We start from the raw sequence: 25544 nt of genomic DNA, 5'->3' as shown, positions 1-25544 counted from the left end.
CAAACTCTTCTTATGAGGCTACAATTACCCTGATATTAAAAGCACAGAAAAACATTACTTAGAAAGAGAATTACAGACCAATCTCACGCATGAACCTTGATGCAAAAATACTAAATAAAATACTGGCAAATCGAATCCAAGAACACATCAGAACCATAATCCACCGTGGTCAAGTCAGTTTCATCCCAGGGATGCAGGTTCAACATACGAAAATCTGTCAACGTAATCCACCATATAAACAAACTGAAAATTAAAAACCACATGATCATCTCATTACATGCTGAAAAAGTTTTTCACAAAATACAACATCCCTTCATGATAAAGGTCTTGGAGAAAACAGGAATACAAGGAACATACCTAAACATAATAAAGGCAATATACAGCAAGCCAACAGCCAACATCAAACTAAATAGAGAGAGACTCCCAGTGATCCACTGAATACAGGAACAAGACAAGGTTGTCCACTCTTTCCATATCCAATATATTCTTGAGGTCCTAGCTAGAGCAATAAGACACCAAAAGGAGATCAAGGGAATACAAATCAGAAAAGGAGAAGACAAACTCTCACTATTTGCTGATGATATGATGCTTTACATAAGCAACCCTAAAATTTCTACCAAGGAACTTTTACAACACAAACACTTTCAGTAATGTAGCAGGATACAAGATTAACTAAAAAAAAAAAATCAGTAGCCCTCCTGTACACAGATGATAAATGGGCCGAGAAAGAAATCAGAGAAACACCACCCTTCATAATAGCCACAAATAGCATAAAATATCTCGGAGTAACTCTGACCAAACAAGTGGAAGACTTGTATGACAAGAACTTTAAATCTTTGAAGAAAGTAATTGAAGAAGACACCAGAAAGTGGAAAGATCTCCCATGGTCTTGGGAAGGTAGAATTAACATAGTAAAAATGGCAATCTTAACAACAATCTACAGATTTAATGTAATGCCCATCAAAATTCTCACAGACCTCAAAAGAACGGTACCCAACTTCATATGGAAAAGCAAAAAACCCAGGATAGCCAAAACAATCCTGTAGTGATCAGGCGAGCAGGCCTGCTTTTCATCCCGCCTGGTTCCTGGTTGCCTGGCTAGCTTTACCCAAAATAATTACACGGAAACTGTATTCATTTAAATATTGCCTGGCTCATTAGTTCCAGTCTCTCTCTTTTTTTTATTTATTTATTAAAGATTTCTGCCTTCTCCCCGCTACCACCTCCCATTTCCCTCCCCCTCCCCCATCAAGTCCCCCTCCCTCATATCCCTAAGAGTAATCCGGGTTCCCTGCCCTGTGGGAAGTCCAAGGACCACCCAGCTCCATCCAGGTCTAGTAAGGTGAGCATCCAAACTGCCTAGGCTCCCACAAAGCCAGTACATGCAGTAGGATCAAAAACCCATTGCCATTGTTCTTGAGTTCTCAGTAGTCCTCATTGTGTGACTTGCTGAACATAATAGTTCCAGTCTCTTATAGGCTAATTCTTACATCTTGCTTTAACCCATATTTAGTAATCTGTGTAGCACCACGAGGTGGTGGCTTACCGGGAAAGGTCCTAACCTGTGTCCATCTAGGGTCGGAGAATCATGGCAACTGACTCACTTCCCTTCTTCCCAGCATTCTTTTCTGTCTAGTCTGCCTAGACTGTATGTTCTGACCTATCAGTCCAAGCAGTTTCTTTATTAATTAACCAATGAAAGCAACACATAGAAAGAAGACCCACCTACATCACAATCCTGTACAATAAAATAACTTCTGGAGGCATCAAAATCCCTGACTTCAAACTCTACTGCAGAGCTACAGTACTGAAAACAGCTTGGTATTGGCATAAGAACAGACAGGAAGACCAATGGAACCGAATATAAGACCCAGATATCTATCTACACATCTTCAAACACCTGATGTTTGACAAAGAAGCAAAAATTATAAAATGGATAAAAAAAGCATATTTAACAAGTGGTGTTGGCATAACTGGATATCAACATGTAGAAGAATGAAAATAGACCCATATCTATCACCATGCACAAAATTCAAGTCCAAATGGATCAAAGACTTCAACATAAAGCCAGACACACTGAACCATATAGAAGAGAAAGTTGGAAGTAGACTTGAACACATTGGCACAGGAGACCACTTCGTAAATATAACCCCAGCAGCACAGACACTGAGGGAAACAATTAATAAATGGGACCTCCTGAAACTGAAAAGCTTCTGTAAAGCAAATGACACGGTCAACAAGACAGAACGACAGCCTACAGAATGGGAAAAGATCTTCAATAACCCTACATCAGACAGAGGGTTGATTTCCAAAATATACAAAGAACTCAAGAAATTGGTCATCACAAGAACAAATAATCCAATTAAAAAAATGGAGTACAGACCTAAATAGAGAACTCTCAACAGAGGAATCTAAAATGGCTGAAAGACACTTAAGGAAATGTTCAACATCCTTAGTCATCAGAGAAATGCAAATCAAAACAACTCTGAGATTCCATCTTACACCTGTAAGAATGGCCAAGATCAAAAACACCGATGACAATTTATGCTGGAGAGGTTGTGGGGAAAAGGGAACACTCCTGCATTGCTGGTGGGAATGCAAGCTGGTACAGCCCCTTTGGATGTCCGTGTGGCGTTTTCTCAGAAAATTAGGAAACAACCTTCCTCAAGACCCAGTAATACTACTTTTGGGTATATATCCAAAGGATGCTCAATCATGTCACGAGGACATGTGCTCAACCATGTTCATAGCAGCATTGTTTGTTATAGACGGAACCTGGAAACAACCTAAATGACTCTTGACCAAAGAATGGATAAGGAAAATGTGGTACATTTACACAATGGATTACTACATAGTCGAAAAAATATAACGACATCTTGAATTTTGCAGGCAAATTGATGGAGCTAGAAAACATTATTTTGAGTGAGGTAACCCAGACACAGAAAGACAATTATCACATGTACTCACTCATAGGTGGTTTTCAAACATAAAGCAAAGAAAACCAGCCCACAAACCACAATCCCAGAGAACCTAGACAACAATTAGGACACTAAGAGAGACGTACATGGATCTAATCTACATGGGAAGTAGAAAGTAAAAAAAGACAAGATCTCCTGAGCAAATTGGGAGCATGGACCTTGGGAGAGGGTTGAATATAGGAGGGGAGAGGCAGGGAGTGAAGCAGAGAAAAATGTAGAGCTCAATAAAAATCAATAAAAAACATAGAAAAATTCACCAAGGTCTTAAGGACCTAAGATATAATAACCAAATAAATCAGATTAGTCTAAAGTTTTAGCTAAATCTACACATTGTCAAAGAGAGACAAAGTCTTAAGGACCTAAGATATAATAACCAAATAAATCAGAATAGTCTAAAGTTTTAGCTAAATTTGCACTTGTCAAAGAGAGACTTTTGTTCCAGTGTGCAGGCACTCATTCATGTCCAAACCTCCCAGCAGACTCTGCAGCAGAGAGGGACCCATCCTGCCACACAGTGAGCATTAATCTGGAAATCTACAGACTTTCTGTTCAACCAGTCTAGTTCCAAAATTTCATTTTAGTCCATGAATGTCATATACATACAAGCGAACCTTACTTAAATGTTATTGCACAGACATTTAATTCTGAAATGACCAGAGTAACAAAAGCTAAGCTTTAACAGTTGACAATGTTCATACTTAATTGTTGCTTTTTGTTAATTCTATTCTCAGTTTTTCCCTTAACATTGGATTTTCATGGTCTCCATTTGTATTTCAGTGAGTCTACAATTCATTTTATCACTTCAGGCAAATCTAAAGTGTGTAAATACAGTGTAGTTCTGAGGGCTGGTGAGATCGCTCTGTGGGTAAAGGCTCTGCCCACAAGCCCGAGGACCTGATTTCAATCCCTGGGATTACATGATGGAAGGAGGAGAACCAGTTTCTGTAAGCTGTCCTCTGATTGCAAATGCATGCCATAGTGTACATATATGTACACATCAATGCACGCGCATGCACACAGACATAAATAAGAGAAATCACACAGAACAGCATGATCTTGAGTCATCCGACCACCCGCTTAATGGACTTAATTAACAAAGTTAGACATGGGTGGCACAGGACGTCTCAGAGTATCCAAGGGAGCGATTTGTAAGTTTTAATGATCATGAGCATCTTGGGTTCCTCTCCAGAAAGATTGTTTTAAGGTTGAGCATGTGGGCACATGCCTTTTCCCCAGCCCTCAGAAGGCAGAGGCAGGAAAATCTCTGAGTTCAAGACTAGCCTGGTCTACATACCAAATTCCAGGACAGTCAGGACTACAGAGGTAGACTATGTCTCAATAAATAAATAAATGAACGAATAAATAAATAAGTAGAAAAGAATTCTTTGAGCTCCCTCAAGATTATGAAGACAACTATGGAGTCATCAAAGTAAATTATGAATTGAAAACTTTTAAATAAACATATTCTAGCATAGCCTCCGATGTATTGTCTATAATTATACTTCAAAAAAGCAGTTGGTGTTCCAACACCCCCTTTCAGCATTTGGAAACAAATGTGGAAACTAGAAATTCAGTAAGTAGTCTAGGTTCCATTCTCTTGTGGTTGAAGTGATTCTTAGAAAATTTCAGATTTGAAGGATTCTATTCCTAATCTTCAAACTAAGATTCTCTGCACCAAATAAAACCAACAAAATACCTTGGACCACAGCAGCAGTCTATGATAGAAGTAAACAGCACTTATCCCGATCCTTCCCAGCAAAGTCTTATCCACCTCACTGAACTGTGGATCTTTGCTAACTGAAACATAAAGCAGACATCAAAAGAAATGAGACAGTCACTTAAAATGACTCAGAATTACTGAAATCACTTCAAAGACTTAGTGCTGGCAAACTGTCCCACAAGCTAAATCTAGCCCTAAAGATAATAGAGAGATTTTGTTATTATTGTTTCATCTTTTGAGACAGAGTCTACAGAGCCCTAACTGTCCTGAAACTCAATACGTAGACTAGGCTAGCACTGAAGTCAACAGAGATCCTCTTACGTCTGCCTCCTGAGCGCTGAAATTAAAGGTGTGCGCCAACACATCCAGCCCAATAGTGAATTTATTTTGAAAGAATTTTTTAAAAATTGAAACTGTATGGGTTGCATGTACAGCCTAGGATAGTTATTTTGTCATCCTGACAGAGTCCACACGATAGCAGCACCAACAACATCTCAAGTCACGTGTGGTTGCTTACTTCTGTAACCCTAGCACTTGGGAGGCAGGGCAGAGCGCACAGATGTAAGGCCAGTTCAGGCTGCATAGTGAGGCGTCACCTCAAGAGAATGTATTTTTAAATGCCATACAGTATTTTTGATTTGTAGATACTAGAAACATCAGTGGTATCAAAAATTGGGTGCTCCCATATCACTTGCAATAATTTTATTTTATTTATTTACTTTTTTACCACTAGACAATATGGGATGCAATAATTTTATTAACCTAAATGAAAATACATTAATGTTTTATGAAATATTTGATACTAAAAACCAGGTCTTGCCCTTGTGATTATGATGTACATTAACAGGTAGATGGGAAAACCTACAGATTTCAGCCTGTCTGGGACGCGCAGCACACTAAGCCTCTGCCTGAGGAAAGCATTACCCTCCAGTTAAGAATCATGCAGTCCTCCAAACAAAAGTGACATTTTACCTGTTTCAGCAAATTCACAAAAAGGAACACCTGGCCTTTCTTCTTCATAATCTCTGGTGAGCGTTTCAGCAATACAAGTGCAGAATCGCTGGAAATCTGCAAATTCTTCACAGCCCATTTTTATGCTAATGTACAGGTTTCCCAATTTGGTCCAGTCACCTTTTTCTTTACAAGTCTATTAAAATTATTAAAAATGGTAGGAAGGGAGGTAGGAAGGGAGGGAGGGTAAGAGGAAGAGGGGAAAAAGTAAAAACTGTATCATCTCTGCAAGCACATGCTCTCAGATAGGCACCTGGAGGCATAGAGAAATCTGTGTGACTCAGTCTGGAAACTGACACTCAAGTTCAATGCTCTCCCTGCAGCAGAGTCTGAACTGCAGGCAGCACTGAACATGCTGTAACTATTCAGTGGTTCAAATGTTCCAGGACTCAACGGGACAGAACTGCATCAGAACCACAGTCACCAAGGTGCACCAGCATCTCTGTAGCAACCCATTGCTTCCTTTACTGCTTCTAGAGGGAGCACATTTTTACCATTATTTGGCCATTTAAGATTTGGGGCCCACAAAGGAAATTTCAGTAAACTCACTCTCCTATGTTCTGTTAAAACTAAGAAAAACTTTCTGTGGCACTGCAGAGGTTGTTCCAAGGTTACATCATGCTGACCAAGACTATGTCAACAATGAGAGGGCCAACTTTAAGGCCTCCTTTGTTACTCTATTTCATTTTTAATTATATGTATATGTACACAACTCTGTGTGGGTATGCACACACGCATGCTGGTGCCCCTGGAGGCCAGGAGAGCAGTGTGGGCCTAGCTCTCATCACCCACACTGCCCTACAGCTACGCATCTGCCCAGCACTAGACGACAGATTACACTCCAGACTGATACAAGTCAGCTTTGCAATGGAAGTTACCATCAGAATTAATTTAAATTAGTTCACAACCCTATTTACTGTGTGTGTATGGGGAGGGACTCAGGGCCCTGTACACACAGGCAAATGATCTCCTGCCCAGCTGTATCTTCAGCCCACAGCCCTAGAAATTCAGATGTCTGCTTTTCAAAATAGTAATCTTTAAAAATATAACTACTAGACTTCTCTCATAGCATTTTCTCTAACATGATAAAGCATTTCCTAATCATTCAAACATTTTGTTCCTGGCTTTAGAGCCCAGCAATGTCTCTGAAGATAAACGTCATACCTCCACTTCACTCAAGGCTGAGTCTAAGTCGCACCTCCAGTTCTTTGCCAGCTGCCTCACTTGTAACCTTCAATGACAGAAGAGAGTTGGTTATGCTTATTTCATCCCTAAGTGACCAATGCTTCTGTCTGTTCTAGAGCTTAAACATACATAAGACTTGAGAAAACCCAATGCACAGAAGATACCTTAAAAATTATTGACAGGTGGCCGGGCTGTGGTGGCGCACAGCTTTAATCCCAGCACTCGGGAGGCAGAGGCAGGCAGATCTCTGGGAGTTCGAGGCCAGCCTGGTCTACAAAGGGAGTTCCAGGACAGGCTCCAAAGCTACAGAGAAACCCTGTCTCGAAAAACCAAAAAAAAAAAAAAAAAAAAAAAAATTATTGACAGGTGAATTCTTAAAAAACAAAACAAAACAACAACAACAACAAAAAAAACAGCCATTTGCTGGGTAGTGGTGGAATGTGTCTTTAATCCCAGTGCTTGGGAAGCAGAGGTAGGCAGATTTCAAGGCCAGCCTGGCCTAGAAAGCAAATTCTAGGACAGCCATGACTATAGAGAGAAACCCTGTCTTGGAAAAACAAAAAACATAAAACCCCCAAAACAACCAAGAAAACTCCACAAACACAAACAACAACAACAAAATCCATTGACTGATTTATTTTGTACGCTTATGCCTGTGGGTGTATTTTATATGTGGGCATGCCCGTGCCACAGCACACACATGGTGGTCAGAAGACAATTTGCCAACAGTCAGTTTTCCCTTCTGTTGTGCGTTCTGGATATTGAACCCAGCGGCAAGCCTTTAGCTGCTGGGCCAACCTGCTGGTCCCAGCTCCTGAAGTGGCTTCAGCCCTCTAAGCGATACAGTATCTAAGTAATATCAGCCTACTGGTAGTACAGACATTCATCACCATGTCCAGCTAGAATGAATTAGTTTTTCTATCTAAAAAATCACAGCTTAGAACTGAATTAAACCAATAAATGGATTTAAGGAGAACTGTCTTGGAATCTCTCATTCATAAAAATATTTTTTTTTTACTTAATTTCTTTCGACATCCCATGGCTTTCAGTATACAAGTTGAGTATGTTCTGTAGTTTTAGATTTTGGTCCCTACGCTCACTGCTGTTAATGCAGGAGCGTGGCTGATCTGTGGGCTGGTCTTTGGTCACTGGAGTTGTTTTTGGGAGGTTCTTTGTCACACAGGCTTGTATCCATGTCACTTACAAGTACAGGTTATTATTTTACCTCCAATCTGTACACTTCTATTTTCACTTCTTATCGCCCTGGCTAGAGGTGAGGGCAAATGATCTCGGCGGAAGTGTGGGCAGAGTTCTGCCTTGTTTCCAGTCTTATTCGAGTACGCCTGCTGGTTTGTTACAACTCTCTTACCAAGTCAAAGGACTTGTCCTTTACTCCCAATGTGTCGAGGGTTTTTACATTTAATCTCATGAAAGGTACTGGTTTAAAATTTTTATGTGTTTTTATGTTTTGCCTACATGTAAGTGTACATGTGAGTGTCTGACACCACTGGAGACCAGAGAGGGAATCAGATCCCCTAGAACTTGGTTACAGATGGCTGTGAGGTGCTGTGTGGGTGCTGGGAATCCACTTGGGTCCTTTGGAAGAACTGCTTCAGATCAAAAGTCTGTTTCTCTGTCTTTTGAAGACAGGGTTTCATGTAACCCAGGCTGACCTCAAACTTGCTATATAAACGACGCTATATTGGTTTGAATTTCTGATCCTCCTGTCTCTGATTCCCAAGTACCAGGGTATAGGTATTGGGACACCACACCTGGCAGCTCTTGATTTCTTGTAGCCATTCTGGTTTTTAATTTTTATTTTTTGAGACAGGGTCTCACTATGTAGCTTTGGCTGTCCTGAAACTCATTATATAAGTCAGACTGGCCTCAAACTCATAGAGATCTACCAGCCTCTGCTTCCCGAGTGATGTCATTAAAGGTATGTTTCACCATGATGGCCCACTTTGTTTTTTGTATATGGATAATACCTGCCTCAAAAAATCTTGACAAACTGAGCATGGTGGCACATCCACCACTTGGGAGACAGAGGCAGGAGGATTATGAATTCAAGTCTAGTGCTGGCTATATAGTGAGGCCACCTGGGTGCAAACAAAAACATATAAACCACAAAAAGAAAAAATACAGGCCAATAAATATTATTCTCTCCTTTTCTATTTTCTGGAATCATGTGTAAATTCCCTCAGCCTCCTCTTTTAAAAATGAGTATAATGAGTATACTTCTCAAGAAAAGCTATCTGGCCCTTGGGATGCCTTTTTTAGAAGTTTTAAAATTGTGGACTACATTTTTCTTGTAATTTATACAACTATTTAGATCTAGAAATCAATCAATTTCATCTTCATTGCTGAGTTCATACACCACGGATATTCACAGCAATCTTTTCAGTGGTGGGAGGATCTGTACTTATCTCCTCATTTCTGATATTTACAATTTGTGTCTATGCCTTTTTCTTTTAAAGAAACAACTGTGGGGTACGGGGGGTGGGGTAACCTCAGGTGTTACTCCTCAGGCTCTGTCCTACAGGGAGCAGAGGAAGCCCAGAACCTCAGACCCATAGAGGAATGGCAAGGCCTTTTCCTCAGGTCAAGGCTCAGAGAGAAATGGCAAAGCCTTCTTTCTGGTCCATGTGTGGGTGTTGGTAGTATATGCAGAAAATGTCCACCATAGCTTTCTCCCCTTGAAAGTTCACACCTGAAGACTGCTTCTTATAGCAACCGCTCTTACTGAGATTAGTTAAACCTGCCTCCTTGATCCAGCAGTACACCGTAAACCATGCCTCCGTGTTAATCTCTTACTGAGATTAGTTAAACCTGCCTCCTTGATCCAGCAGTACACCGTAAACTGTGCCTCCATGTTAATCTCCTACTGAGATTAGTTAAACCTGCCTCCATGATCCAGCAGTACACCGTAAACCGTGCCTCCGTGTTAATTGTATGTAGTAACCGACCTCTTGTTCCCCTGTATACAAGAATGCTATATAGTAAACATGCTGAGCTTCTGGTGTGCTGTGCTTTCCCTAGCAAAGAGCCCAGACCACCGATCTAACATATTTCTGTCTGTGTCTGTCTTTTCTTCATTTTCTTACCACCCCAGTCATGTTCAAGTTCCTGAGGACAAGCAAGAGCTCAGCACCACCCACCTTATTTTTCGAGCTAACGTCTCTCAGTAAACCTAGACCTCACGAAGTAAGTAAGGCTGGCTGTCTAGCTGACTCCAGACTGCCCCAGCACTAGGATTAAAGTTATCTATGACCAGCTTTTGTGTGGATGCTAGAGACTGAACACAAGACTTCACACGCATATGTCAAGTATTTTACTCTCTCTCCAACCCCAACAAAATTTGCTTTCCCTTTCAATGTAGGTACATTGCAGTACTTCCTGTTTGCTAGAGATGGAACCTAGGACCTGTACATGCCAGGCAAGTGCTCTCCCAAGTTGGGACCCCAGTCCTATGGCAGGATACTCAGTCAGAGACTACATCAACGGTTGGGGTCTCCTAAGCTGAGCAGGCATAGTGAATGAGGAAGGAAGGAGAGCACCAGGCTAACAGGAAGTGAGCCAGCGAGAAAAGGAAGGAAATCTGCATGCACAGTGAAGTGTATGAAGTGCAATCAGGCAGGCAGTAAAGCCTGAGCACTAAGATTAAACCGAGGAGCCAAGTAGAGGCAGGCTAAGGTCGTCTGGATGGAGACAGGAAGGGCCTATGACAGGTGACAGCAGTGTTGAAAAGTGCTCTGCTTTCACCTCCCTGGGTCCCCACCAAGACACAGACAAACCTAAGAAGTCTCCCATCTTACCTGGATTTGGCTTCCAGAACGGCAGCTATTTCTTGTGGGGATGCCTGTGTTTGGTATAACAGCTTGACAATATAGTTCAAGTGCTTTGAGTCAGGTGCCATCCCACCTTCAATGAACTGCAGAAGAAAAAAACAGCAACTGTTCTCGTAAAAAAAACGTGAAATAACTGAGAAGTCATGTGCGAGAAATAACTCAGACAGAGACAGAAAGAGCAAAACATGGGGCACGGGAGTCAAAACTTATTAGCAAAGTTTGAAGCATAAGTTCTTCAAGAGTTTGAGAACCACAGAAAGGTGCCTTAAGAATTGAAAACAAACACGGGAATGACATTTTTTCTTCCCACTCCCCTAGACTACTGTGCTGTGTGACTCTTCTCTGGCAACGTCCGTCCCACTGTCCGTCTGGTACGGACGCCTCATCTCTGATGGTAAATTCCGAGACGTTTGTCCTGGGCTTCAACTTGGCCCTTGCCATGGAGGAACTGGTCTACATCTAATACAGTAACAACCGAGGTGACCATGACTGTGCACACATGGACATATATTTAATTCTAACATGCCTCATTTCCCGTCCCTTTCATGTTCCTCATCTTGAATGCAGAGTGCTGATGAAGTAGCCAATGTTTCTAATGTGAGAATGGACGGATGGAGATAAGCATCCAGCAGTTCTTGTCCCCAGACGGTGGTGACTTCTGTTAACGGCCTGTGAAGAGACCAAGAGTGCTCCCCCGGGACCGGAGCACTAGTTCTTCCTAAAAGTCTACTGTGGTTATACTCTCCTATTGAGAAATTACTTGAACATTGAGATGTCTATATTTTTTACTTTTTTTGTGTGTGGTGCATGTGTATGAAGTGTGTGTGGTCAGCATACAACTTTTTTTTTTTTTTTTTTTTTTTTGGTTTTTCAAGACAGGGTTTCTCTGTGTAGCTTTGGAGCCTGACCTGGAACTCTGTCTGTAGACCAGGCTGGTCTCGAACTCAGAGATCCTTCTGCCTCTGCCTCCCGAGTGCTGGGATTAAAGGCATGCGCCACCAACTGCCGGGTCTAGCAGACAACTTTTGACTGTAAAATCCGTGTCCTACCTTGTTTTATCTGTGTACACTCCAGCCTGTCTGCTCCCATTTCAACAGTGACAGGATTACAGATTCAGTACTGCATCCAGCTCTTGAAGGTTCACTCTGGGGATCTGAATTTGGGCCCTCATGCTTGCTACCTACTGAGCCCTGTCCTCAGTCTCCTGAAAGGAGTAATAGGAATTAAAAACTGGGGTGGTGTCCTGGTCATATTTGTTTGTTTGTTGTTTTGTTAACTTGACACAAGCTAGACTTCCGAGAAGAAGGAACTACAACCGAGAAGACACCTCCAGAACACTGGTCTTCCAGGCAAGCTTGAGGGGCATTTTCTTTCTATGTTTTTCATTTTTTAAAAAAAGTTTTTATATGCATTGGTGTTTTGCCAACAGGTATGTCTACAGCAAGGCTGTCAGAAGCCCTGGAGCAGGTGTGAGCTGTCATGTTGGGGCTGGGAACTGAACCCAGGTCCTCTAGGAGAACAGTCAGTGCTCTTAACCACTGAGCCATCCCTCCAGCCCCGTGGCATTTTCTTATTTAGTGATTAATGTGGGCAGGCCCAGCCTATTGTGAATGGTGCCATTCCTGGGCAGGTGGCCCTGGGCTGTATAAGAAAGCAGGCTGAGTAAGTCATGAGAAGCAAGTCAGCCAGCAATTCTTCCATGGCTTCTGCTCCAGTTCCTGCCCGGATGTCCCCTCATGAAGCCCTGTGGTTGGGATATACTTTCCTCCTAGGTGTCTGATCACAGCAGTAGAAACCCTAACTAAGATGGGTGGGGTAACAGAACAGCAGGGAGAGCGGAGAAGCTGTATGGTGATGCCAGTGCCGTCTGGTCATTAAGAACTTAAAGCTGAAGTGAGACAGCATTTCCTTTAGTAAAGGGAACAGTAAAAAAATCAAAGGGGATCTCCTATCTTTGACTTGTAGGAAAACTGCCTTAAATTTGATGATGGATTCTTAGTTAGGTCCTAGAAACTCCTTTCTAAGCCTTCTGATTAAACAAACTGGAAACCGTTCTGATGAAAAACTATGAATAACTACTTCCTGCCTGTTACAAACTCAAGTCCTTGAACTATTTCTGTCATTTTTATTCTCACAAGGAAAATAGCTCCTCCCTCAACCACTCAACTTTATGACAGAAAGCACTCGTGAGGATTTCCTGTTCTCTGTAACAAACCTGTTGGTCTCTGTATTTCCTTCCATGCTGGGATGTTTGATCAAATGACAGAGCCAACAATAAATCAAACCTGTGAAAGAACAAATTTGCTACCTGGTAACTGGTTTTCTTAAAACCTACCCTTACACTGGATGTGGTGGCTCACGTCTTTAGTCCCAGGACTTGGGAGGGAGGCAGTTCTCTGAGTTTGAGACCACCCTGGTCTACGCAGTGAGTTCAAGGCAGTCAGAGCTATATGGTGAAACTCTATCTCAAAAAAGAAAAAAAAAATCTATCCTTAAAAAGTGCCCAAATACCAGTGTAAATATAAATTATTTTTAGAAAAACTATGTTAACACTCTATTTATGAACATAAAATAAACTCTGAATTTTCTGTTTTCTCTGTGGTCTGTAGGTTAACTGGATGGGGTACTGCTAGAATCAGGAGCAGACATCTAAGGAGATAGGATACGGCCATCGCTGGACCCTGAAGATGTCGCTGGATGTCTTCCCAGGGATGCTGATACTGCACTGAGCAACTTTTAGGAATAATGGCTCCAAACTAACTATGGAACCTACAACCTCTGCAGAACACCCCATGGTAACCCCAATCATTGCCTTGCTAGTCTCTGGTTCCCTGCAGTGCTGCCCTTGAGACTCCTGTTGCCCAGGCTCGCCTCACACTCACTACTTCTGATTCCCCTGCCTCCACCACTGGAGGGCTAGATTCTGATTCGTGCCGCCACACTGCTTTCATCCGGTGCTGGCGGGGCATCAGGTATTCTGAAGCATTCACAAAAGTTAAACTTTCGGGTTGAAAAATAAATCTCAACTGGTAAAGAGCTTGCTACACAAACACGAGGACCTCAGTTTGCACTCCAGTGCCAAGAGCTGGGCACAGCAGCCTACGGCTGCAGTCCCAGGGAGGGAGGTCTGTTTGAGACAGGGCTCCTGCAGTCTTGATGTGTAGGCAGCCTGGCTTAAACCAGAGAGCCCAGGTCCCGGTGTGTGTGAGACCTTGTCTCTCTCACAAAATAAAGTGGAAAGTGATGCTGACCTCCAGCCCCCACGTGAGTAAACACACACACACACACGCACACACAGTGATGCTGACCTCCAGTCCCCACGTGAGCACACACACACACACACAGTGATGCCGACCTCCAGCCCCCACGTGAGCGCGCACACACACATACACACACACACACAGTGATGCCGACCTCCAGCCCCCACGTGAGTGCGCGCACACACACACACACACACACACACACACACACACACAGTGATGCCGACCTCCAGCCCCCACGTGAGCACACACAGTGATGCCGACCTCCAGCCGCCACATGAGCACACACACACACACACACACAGTGATGCTGACCTTCAGCCCCCACGTGAGCGCACACACACACACAGTGATGCCGACCTCCAGTCCCCACGTGAGCGCACACACACACGCGCGCGCGCACACACACACACACACTTTAAGTGTGTTTTTGGATAGCATTAAAAAACTCTTGCTCTGGGCCGGAGAGATGGCTCAGAGGTTAAGAGCACTGACTGCTCTTCCAGAGGTCCTCAGTTCAAGTCCCAGCAATCACATGGTGGCTCACAACCATCTATGAGATCTGGTGCCCTCTTCTGGCCTGCAGGTGTACATGCAGGCAGACCACTGTATATATAATAAAATCCTTAAAAAATTTCTTGCTCCTCATTTTGTTTAATGCCAAATTTTAAAACCAATTCTTAACTACCTTATTTTTGTTACAACTTTCTATTTATACACTGAATTGTTTTTGTTGTGACCTTAAATAGTTCTGAGAAAGAATTCTTTTAGCTATAATTAAGGAGTAGGGAAAAACATAATTTACAGTAAGAAAGCATCTGAATACTTAGAGAATTTGTTTAAGGGGAAGTCACTGACTGTAGGATGCTTCTGAACTATTTCAGGAGAAAAAGACAACATTTATGAATTCTTTATCAAGTAGAACATGAATAAAAGACAGATAAATCATTATGTGGAAACAGTCTCTTTTTGTTATTCCCCATCAGAGAATAAAAGAAATTAAAATCATACCTTGCACAAAATCTCAATTACAGTAGGCACAGCATTCCTTAACTTCATGGATGCCACAAACTCAAATATTTTTAGTAATATTTTCAGAGCAGGCTGAATAAAAGAAACAAACAAGAACAGCACTTACTTTCATGTCTTTCAATGAGCCTTAAACTTCTCAAATTCATTTATACTGAAAAATGTGTTCTTTGGGGAGCATATGACAGGCAGAAATCTAAGTGCTAACTTGACACCCACAATGAGGAGACCAGCAGGGTGTCGCTAGAGAGTCTCAGGGCACTCACCAGCATTTTAGCCATGATGCTCAGCTTCACTACCTCAAAGACCTCTTTCAGTAAGTGATGCTCGAGCAAAGAAATCAGAAGGTCATTCAGCACTTGTAAACTGAAGTGGATCCCTGGGGGAAACTTTCTGTAGTACTCCAGAAATATGTGCGCTGAAAGCGAAAAAAAAAAAAAAGTCATTGTGGATCTTAAGACAGCCATACTGCTGAATGTAGATGACTTCCTGTAAAGATATATAAATTCATTCCTTGGAAGGGACCAGAAATGTCAGAAATAATTGATGAAAATGAAAGCAAAACGTCAAAATGGCAGCGACATCAGAAGCCAAGCATGCTCAGACTGCAGTGTGAAGGCCACGGTGGTCCTGACCCTCATCCTCAGGGCCTCGCTCCCACAGGGCTGAGGCCTGGGCATGGCCTGGAGATGCACAGTAACCTGGTGATGGTGAGGACCCTGAGACATAGTACTTGTTTTTACGGCCTTAACTTCACCAGCATATTGACCTGGAATGTTTTTTTATTTCAGTTTATCATTGTAGACTAAGAAATCTCCTTTAATAAAGTGCTATCCAATTCTTTATTTTATTTTCTGTACAGCATTTACCCATTTTCACTTTTTCCATTATTTTACTAAAATTAACTGAGATCATCTTATCCATTCCAAAATTTCCTAGTCCAAATACGCACATTTTAGCTAAAATTGCCTTAGCAAAAATCACTTTTAGTTTTGTATTATTTCAACCACAAATATTCATTTACTGTCTGAATTACCCAACATTGCTTGGGAAAGACACTAGATAATGAGAAGTCCAGTGAAACTGAAAAGGTAATGGTGAGCAGGTTTATTTATCTCTGTAGCCCTGGCTGTCCTGGAACGTGTTCTGTAGACCAGGCTGGCCTCAAACATGCAGACGCCTGCCTCTGCTTCCTGAGTGCTGGGATTAAAGGCGTGTGTCCCCAAGGCCCATTCCATTTATTTTTAATTATGTGTACATGCATGTGTCTGTGTGGTTTTGTGCACGAGAGAAGTACCTGAGGAGGCCACAAGAGGGCACTGGATCGCCAGGAGCTGGGGTTATCACCGCCCAGCGTGAGTGCTGGGAACCCAACTCTGGTCCATTGCAACACACACAGACACACATAGAGAAAGACAAACAGACACACCCCAAACTAAGTAAGATACTTTTCTCGTGGCCACTGATGCTTACACAGTCTCACGTATGGGGAGTTTCCCACGGTTTCCATCCAGGTACCTTTTTTTTCACAGGCCTGAGAATGGGCTCTAATACTTGGAAACTCACCTACATTTAATCCCATCTAATTTCTCCTTGGCTGTTACAGCCCCTGCATCACAAATGCATTCCCAAATAGGGTCCTATTGCCACTGACTCACCCTGGATGTCTCCAGAGGAATGAGACTGAAGCTGATGAATGTGGAGTGTAATGTTGTTACTACCACCCTGTGTGGCTTTGGTGGCTGTCCGGGAACACTATATAAACTTGGCTCTTATCCTCTCAGGGTTCATAATTCAGCATGGTGCCAGCAGCCGTGAGGCATGGCACGGGCTGGCTTTAGACGGAGCGGCACAAACTTGATAGGCTGCTGCCCTGGCAATGAGGGGAAATATGGAAAAGGGATGAGGGAGGACTCAGCTTTCATACTTAGTCTGAAAATAAATTTTAAGTTTATTTTTTAATTAAAAAATGTGTGTCTGTGCATGATGCACATGTGGGGGCGAGTGTGGGGGGCAGAGGACAACTCTGAGGACTTGGCTCTATCCTTCCACATTGAGGCAGGACACAGGCATCAAACTCAGGCTGACAGGCTTTACAGCACATTTACCTTTCTGAACTAATTTTAACACTTGGAGATACAACAACACATGTGTGAAGTCACTCACAGGAATTTGTAATTATCATTCAGTTATTCCATACCTGCTCGCTGTAGCAAACACTTCTCATTGAGATTTATGTATTTCTTAAACACATCCATGCAGATCTAAAAAAAGGCATAAAATATTAAATCACCTTTATATGTTTTACAAGAAAACAAAAAGTTATGAGCTTAGAGTTTATAATAAAAATTGCTGTTTGTGTTAATTCACAGGCTTGAAATGTATACTCGACTGGTCCTTCTGCCTCCACCTCCCAAGTTCTGGAATTTTAGGTGCATACCACCAAAGCTGGCTAGGCCACCATGACTGTGATGGCACCAAGAACTGGCAGGAGTGGATGCAACCAGAACTCCCTGACACCGCTGAGTGCGACCTGGGATAGCCACTCCAGAGCGTGTTCTACATGCAGTCCTGGGGCCGAGAAGAACACGCTCACCAAGAGACAGGGAAAGAGTGCCGAGAGTCACTGCTGGGTTATCCAAACAGGTAAGCAAGGCAAATGTCCACCAACCTTAATGTTCACTGATGAAGTTAATTTTGATAAACTTGTACAACAGAGTGCTAACTGTTACACAGTGAGGAGAAGGAAACGCTAACAACTAGATGTCAAAAATACTAAGCCAGAGTGGGCAAGCCAGGCGCTATGGTACGCACTATTAGTCAGGGTTACTTGGGAGATTGAGGCAGCAGGAATTTGAGATCAGCCTGAGAAACACAGCAAGACTCTGTATAGACTCTCACACACAATTCACATAAAGCATGAACCCAGACAGGGTTTCACCTTTTCGTCTCCCTGCTCAGGCACATGGACAAACTTGCACTGTGCTCGCTCACAGCCACGCAATGTATTGAAGTGGAATCTGCAGTATCTGTGGGGTGTCACCAACCCTAAGGGCTTCTGGAACACCTACAAGATCAGAAAAAAACTTCCAAGTTAATCATAAAACATAGTCGTGAGGACACATCTGAGTATTCCAATGCTTGAATATAAAAACTAGTTCAGAATTATTTACCTGTGGCTTTTATTAATTTCTCATACAAAAGATTCTGACAGCTTTCTTTCTTTTCTTTTTTTTCCCCTTGAGACAAGGTTTCGCTATGTAGCCTTGGCTGGCCTGGAACTCACAGAGATCCTCCTGCCTCTGCCTCCAGAGTGCCAGGATTAAAGTTATGCACACTATGCCTGGCTTGCTTCGCATCTTTAAGACTTGTTTTTAGGACAATTTTAGACTCAGAGAAAACTGACTAGGAACCACAGAAACATTCTGTGCATTCCCCGTCCACACAATCATCTGTAAAAGCTTACAAAGGGGTCATCTCTTTCATGCTCTTGTCTCCTCTTTCATAAAAAGCTAGCTACACCAAGAACACACTGCATTTCAGACACATTTATTAGAAACAAAACTCTCCTCAGTTCCTCTGATTAACAAGAGAAGAGAAATGAAAAGCTGAACTTTATACAGCAGACATCTCCCACAGCTGATGGTCCCTCCTTCTCCCAGCTTTCAGTTTCAAAGGCTCCTTTCTTCCACCTCAAACCTGTTACTGGTGGACATCTTCTAAGTCAGTACTCATTCCTACCTAATCCCCACCCAAAATCTGTGTTTCCAAGTATTTAAAAAGGGACTGGATCCTTCCACTTATATTTCCCTAAGTGTGGGTTATAATTTACAAGATTATTTTTTTTCAGGAGGGGGAACTTACCCCCATATTTTTTTCTCTTTTAAAAATTTCACAAGTTTCAGGGTTCTGCAGCTGTAAGACAGGTCTTCCTGGAAATTTGAAATCTAGAAGTAAAAGAGAATTACAAACAGGCACATGAACACAGACTTCTGAACAGTGGTGCCACTCCTGACTGCTTCAGTTTCACTCTGGTATACCTTTATTTTTTAAAAATTAAAAAAGAATAATTTTGTTTATTTTTATGTGTCTGTACAACATCTGCAATGTCTGCTGCCCTAGGAGGTCAAAAGAGAGTACTTGTGGTGATTTGAATACTAGGAAATTGTTTGGGTCTCTGAAAGATTCATAGCCTGAACTCCCAATCCTCAATGAAGCCAGGGGCCCTATTAGCATAGATACTCTTTTTATACACTCAGAGAAAGAGATACATGAACTCAGCAAGAGGGTGGCCTTTTGAGACATAAACAGGATCCTCGGAAACCCAACCTGATAGCATTCCACAATCATCAGAAAGAAATCTCTATTTAGCCCCCCTAGTCTGCAGTTCTTTGTTAAGTTACTCTCCGCTGATCAGCACAGCAGACAGTGTACTCTTTAATGGTGTTTTCTAAAACTTTAGTTTCAATGTTTTTTATTGTATGCAATGTATGTGTCTGCATGTGGGTATCTATATGAGTGTGTTGCCTTGGATACTCTGGAGCTGGGGCTACAGACAGTTGTGTGCTGCTCGTCATGGGTGCTGGAACTGAACTCAGGTCCTCTGAAAGAACAGTAAGTGATCTTAAATATGGAGCCATCTCTCTAGGCCTAATGGTTAATGGTGTCTTTTAAAACAAGAACTAGGACATTTAAAAACATTCTTTTCTAAAGACAACATATATATATGTGTATACACACACACACACACACACATGTGCACAAGTGTGTTTACCTCTGCATGTTCAAGGTGGCCTGAGCTGACATCAGGTATCTTCTTTTATCAGTCTCTACCACATTTTTCTTTGTTGCTGATTTTTGAGCCACCATTTTACTATGTATCCCTTGCTGGCCTAGAACTCAGTCTGTAGACCAGGCTGACCTCAGACTCACAGAGCTCAGCCTGCCTCTCCGTCTGGAGTGCTGGAACTATCATGCCCAGCTTCTACTTCGCTTTTGGTTTTTCTTTTAATTTTATGTATATGAATGTTTTGGCTGAAAGTCTCTGTGTGTGCCATTCGTGTGCCTAATGTCCGAGAAAGTCAGAAGAAGGCTTCAGGTCCTCAGGAACTGGGGATACAGATGGTTGTGAAAAACCATGTGGATGCTGAGAATGGAACCCAGGTCTTCTGCAAGAGCAACAAGTATCTTAATTGCTGAGCCATCTCTCCAGTCCTCCACTCATGTTTTGGAGACAGGGTCTCTCACTGAACCTGAAGTTCATTGTTGCAGCAAGACTGAGCAGCCAGTGAACCCCTGGGATCCACCCTACTCCTCTCCCCCAGCACTGGGTTTATAGATGTGCACCTTCATACCCAAGTTCTACATGGGTGCTAGGAATCTGAGTTCAGGTCCTCATATTTTTTGTTTGTTTTGTTTTTTTTGAGCCAGGGTCTCTCTATTATCTAGTTCTGGCTATTTTGGAACTTGCTATGTAGACCAAGCTGGATCAGGCTAGACCAGGATCACAGAGATCCATCTGCCTCTGCCTCCCAAGTGCTGCAATTAAAAGCATGTGCCACCATATCTGGCCTTACATTTGTGAAGCAAGCATATGCCCAATGAGCCATCTCCTTAACACAATATTTTTTCAGTTGTTTATACTTTACCTCTGTAGCATCTGTATATAATCTTCAGCAGGCTGAAGATATGCTGTCTATCACTTTACAGCAATCTATATTATGAAAGTTAGAAGGCTTTGAAATAAAACGCACAGCTGCTGAGGGCTGGCTACAATGGCCTACAACACCAGGTGGGATGAATGCAATACTGGGAAGGTTCAGAGGAGGAGGTGTGTGATGTACAAAGTAACTTAAGCTTCCAAACTCATTCTTCAAAAGAGCTCATTTTTTTAGAGAATTAAGAGAATTGTGAATTATCAAAAATAACGTAAATCCTAAACATATACAAGTATAATTAAGTATGAATATTTTAGGTTTTTCACACAGTACCACTGTCACATAAATACAGATGTTTTTATTTCAGTAGCAATGACTTCTGTGAAATTTCCATATTATTTCGCACTGACAAGATCTTAACAAGAGAACAGGTATTACCATTCATCCAGGGTGCAGGTACTACATCTTCCTGATGACTACTTAGATTCAAAGGAAGCACCGATGAGCAGAGAGGTTTAGGGCCCAGGATTGCTAACTGACCTTCATTAACCACAACTTCTGCACCTTTGGAATCTCTGCTGTATGAACAGAAAAACTGGATCAGAATGTCAGCTTATTTATAAAATATTAGAGCAACGAGAATCAAGAAAGCAGAACTGTAACCTAGTACTATGCATGTGCCATGTACTAATCTATAATCTATATATTGTGATTTTACAATATTTCCAATGGGGTGCTCCTGTCCTCTCTGAATTTTATTTTACTTAATTTATGAGGGTGACGTTTTTCGGGAGGGGACACACATGCACAGTGAGTGTGTGGCGGGCAGAGGATAACTCTGCGAGGCTGGGTCTTCCCTTATACCTTCATGTGGATTCTGGACACTAAACTCAGGTTTTCAGGCTTGTACAGCAAGCACTTTTACCTGCTGAGCCATCTTGCTAGCCCAAGGTCCTGTCTTCTTCACAAAAGACCAATACGTGTTAAATGGTTGAGGTCGGGACAGGAATAATGGATTATGGATTGAATATGAAATGATCTCCATGGGTCCATGTGTTTGAATGAATCTACAAAACCTTTAGGAGGCAGGGGCCAGGAGGAGAAATGAGAGCCTATTGTGCAGGCCTTGAGGGCGACCGGGCCTGCGCTCTCAGCTTCCTGATCCACTGGGATGTGACGAGTTCCTGCCGTCATCTAATTGCCATAAACTGTAACATATTTTCTCTGCCACGAAACACCTCTCAGACCATGAGCCAAAGCAAACCCCTTTCCCTTAAGTTGCTTCTGACAGACATTTTGTCAGAGTAACAAATACAACGAGTACAGGGTGGTGTGGTTAAGACCACAGCAATCCCAGTGCAGGAGGGAGGCAGCAGGAAGATCATGAGTTTGAGAACAGTCTGGGCTACAAGCAAGATCTTGTCTCAAAAGCAAAAACAAAAATTCGATCCCCCCAAAATACACACAAAAACCACTCTAGAAAACCCCAAAGCTGCAACCACCACCACCACCACCACAACAACAACAACAACAAAAAAGCTTTTTGACATGGAACATCACTACCCTGTCCTTGAACTCCCCCATCTCAGCTTCTCGAGAGTGGGAACTACAGGAATACACCACTGAGGACAGAGTGCAGCCAGTGCTTCATTGCACAAAACCCTTATCCAGCTTCGTAGTTCAGTAACCCAGGAAAGGCCATAATGCTAACATACTAATGGAAAACTCCAAGAATAATTTCTAACTTTAAACTTCATCCTGTTCTGTAGATTAGGAAGGCATCTGGCTATCCTGCTTCACACTGCATGGCATGTGAACTATTCTCCTGCTAGTATATACAAGCACTGGTCAGTCATTTATCCATGCTGGTACAGTCAACTGTGTTTGTACTACACCGCTGGTACTCAAGGAACACGAGCCCAGCAGTAATAGCCTAACCCTGCACTACTCTGTGCACTGTGGTTTTACTTCATCTCCTCCTGGAGGCAGTTTGTCTTCTCGCATCATCGTGAGATGTGACAGAACAAGTCACACAGCATAGTGCTAAGATAATTCTATTACTGTTGATCTCTTACTGTACTTAAGTTGTAGGATGTATGTATAGGAGAAAGCACACCATGCCATAGGGTTTGGTACTATATGAAGTTCTAGACATCTCAGGGTCTTGGAACTATCTTCTGTGGATAAAGAGGAGCTACTATATAAGTTCTTCTGGATAAGTATACAATAAACTTATACATGTTTGAAAGTTTCCCTGGACATATCCATAAAAATATTACCAGGTTGATGATATAAACAACTTTAACTGCACTTCAGTATGTAATATTATGAATTAACAAATTTCATTAAAATTTTAGTCTGGAAGTTGCTTATATAGAAAAATAATACAGGGCAGTGGTGCTGCACACCTTTAATCCCAGCACTTGGGAGGTAGAGGCAGGAGGATCTCTGTGAGTTTGAGGCCAGCCTGGTCTACTGCTGTGGGACAATTTTCTTTTATCCTGTTACTTGCATTATTTTTAATAAAACGCTGATTGGCCAGTAGTCAGGCAGAAAGTAGAGGTGGGGCAACAAGAATTCTGGGAAGAAGGAAGTTTGAGTCCGCAGTCATGACCCAGCTGCAGAGGAAGCAAGATGTGACTGCCTCGCCGAAAAAGGTACCAAGCCATGTGGCTAACATAGACAAGAATTATGGGCTAATATAAGTAATAAGAGTTAATAAGAAGCCTGAGATACTGGGCCAATCAGTTTATAATTAATGCAGACCTCTGTGTGATTTCTTTGGGACTTAACAGCTGCAGGATTGGGTGGGACAGAAAACCTCGGTCAACAGTCTACAAGAGCTAGTTCCAGGACAGGCTCCAAAACTACAGAGAAACCCTGTCTCAAAAAAACCCAATATCTATATATAACTTGAGGATGTCTAAAAGGTATTCAGAGAAATGAGCCAATATTCAGATGCTATCATCTTTTAACCTTAATAACAATTTTAATAAGCTTTTTCACTGGATTTAAGGGGGAATTGTGGCAGAACAGAAAAACCAGTAAAAACCAGGGAATTATAGTTATAACAGCTGAAATTTAGTAGCATTAAGAGAATTTAAAAATTTAAAAAGATAATCACTTTTCTCCTTGATTTGGGATATCACTGATACATGTAATCAACATTCTTCCCTAATAAAGCAAACAAAAGCAGCAGCAGAAGGATAGCATGGATGATGACTGCTGGAGCCTCCCTACTGCTGACTGCAGTGATACCGCCTCAGTGTTGAAGATCTGCAAGGCCATTGTGGTGGTTTGGGTGAAAATGGACCTATAGGCTCACAGGGAAGGCACTATTGGGAGGTGTGGCCATATTGGAGCAAGTGTGTCACTGGAGGTGGGCTTTGAGGTTTCAGACGCACCACATCTGCCTGTGCACTGCCATGCTTCCCACCACGATGATAATGGACTAAACCTCTGAACTGTAAATCAGCACAGTTAAATGTTTTCCTTTATAAAAAGTACCATGGTCTGCTGGATGGTGGTGGCACACGCCTTTAATCTCAACACTTGGGAGGTAGGGGATTTCTGTGAGTTCAAGGCCAGCCTGGCTTACAGAGTGAGTTTCAGGACAGCCAGGGCTGCACAGTGAAACCCTGTCTTGAGAACCCCCCCTCCCAAATGGTCATAGTGTCTCTTCACAGCATCCATGGAGTCTAGTGCTCCTGTTCTGTCCTCTGCTATAGGAGCTGTCAACCTTAGGCTTCCATCAGGCTGAATTCTTATTGAGCACAGACTGAGTTCCTGGTTCACAGGTCTGGGTTCTCATATACGACTGCTGGTTTGAAGATCCACATATGCACATCTTAGCCTGAACACAAATGGATGTTTATGACTTGAGTGTGCCTTGCCACAGCGGCTAAATGAGGCTGGAATATAGTGGTATGTTATTTGTATTTTAATAAATAAATCTTGCCTGAAGACCAGAGGCAAAGCTAAAGCCATTAGAAAAGTCTTACCTTTACCAAGGCCGGGCGACTGCAAACTAAACAGCCTAAACCTCTCCTCCCATTTTATATTCCCTCTAGTTAATCCTCTGGGATTAAAGGCATGTGACTCCCTAGTACTGAGATTAAAGGTGTGAGCCACCACCACCTGGATTTATTTCTGTATTGATTTTGTGTATCTCAAGGTGGCCTTGAATTCACAGAGATCCATCTGCCTCTGTCTCCCAAATCCTAGGATTAAAGATGTGTGTCACCATTACCTGACCTCTAGTGCTGTGAAGAGACACCATGACCATGGCAACTCTTATAAAGGAAACTTTTAATTGGGGTGGATCACTTACAGTTTCAGAAGTTTGGTCCATCATTATCATCATGATGTCATTATCATCATGACAGGGAGCATGATGTCATGCAGCAGATGTGCTGAAGCTGAGAGTGTTACATGTTGTCAACTGACAATGACAATGAGGGAAGTGTAAGCAAAAGAGACCTCAAAGCCCGCCCCCACAGGACACACTTCCTCCAACAAGGCCACACCTCCTAACAGTGCCACTCCCTTTGGGGGCCCGTTTTCTTTCAAACCACTATAGTGGCTTATAACAATCTGTAACTCCAGTTTTAAGGGAGCTGATGCCCTTTCCTGACTTCTGAGGACACCTGCACACGTGTGTACACACACACACACACACACACACAATTAAAGACAAAACATTTTTAAAATAGTGGTAAATTCAATAGAAAAGGCTATATGACTCCATCAAAGTCATAATGGCTAAATCAACAAGTGTCTCATGTGAATTCAGTGCTTAGTGCTAGGAGAATGCACCTGCCATCACCTAAACTGCCCTGTCTGTGCATCACCTAAAC

The 25544-nt window shown here is 42.4% G+C and overlaps 1 protein-coding gene across 2 annotated transcripts in view; it reads right to left on the bottom strand.

Moving 5' to 3' along the window:
• Topaz1 (testis and ovary specific TOPAZ 1) overlaps window positions 1-25544 on the bottom strand; it is an 80352-nt gene that overhangs the window by 32297 nt on the left and 22511 nt on the right. The window contains exons 6-16 of one of the 2 annotated variants that reach the window (XM_057768839.1): window positions 25323-25324; window positions 21127-21263; window positions 18896-18978; window positions 17973-18098; window positions 17232-17295; window positions 15298-15449; window positions 15014-15106; window positions 10710-10825; window positions 6874-6940; window positions 5671-5845; window positions 4675-4775 (exon numbers count right to left, since the gene is read on the bottom strand). In XM_057768839.1, the coding sequence (XP_057624822.1) occupies window positions 4675-4775; window positions 5671-5845; window positions 6874-6940; window positions 10710-10825; window positions 15014-15106; window positions 15298-15449; window positions 17232-17295; window positions 17973-18098; window positions 18896-18978; window positions 21127-21263; window positions 25323-25324 (1116 nt within the window). Of the gene's footprint in view, window positions 1-4674; window positions 4776-5670; window positions 5846-6873; window positions 6941-10709; window positions 10826-15013; window positions 15107-15297; window positions 15450-17231; window positions 17296-17972; window positions 18099-18895; window positions 18979-21126; window positions 21267-25322; window positions 25325-25544 lie in introns of both variants that reach the window. The other variant, XM_057768840.1, reaches the window with a different exon arrangement.

The sequence above is a fragment of the Chionomys nivalis genome, chromosome 4 (genome assembly GCF_950005125.1).
Source record: "Chionomys nivalis chromosome 4, mChiNiv1.1, whole genome shotgun sequence".
NCBI lineage: Eukaryota > Metazoa > Chordata > Mammalia > Rodentia > Cricetidae > Chionomys > Chionomys nivalis.
This window is presented reverse-complemented; position numbering and strand designations above follow the sequence as displayed.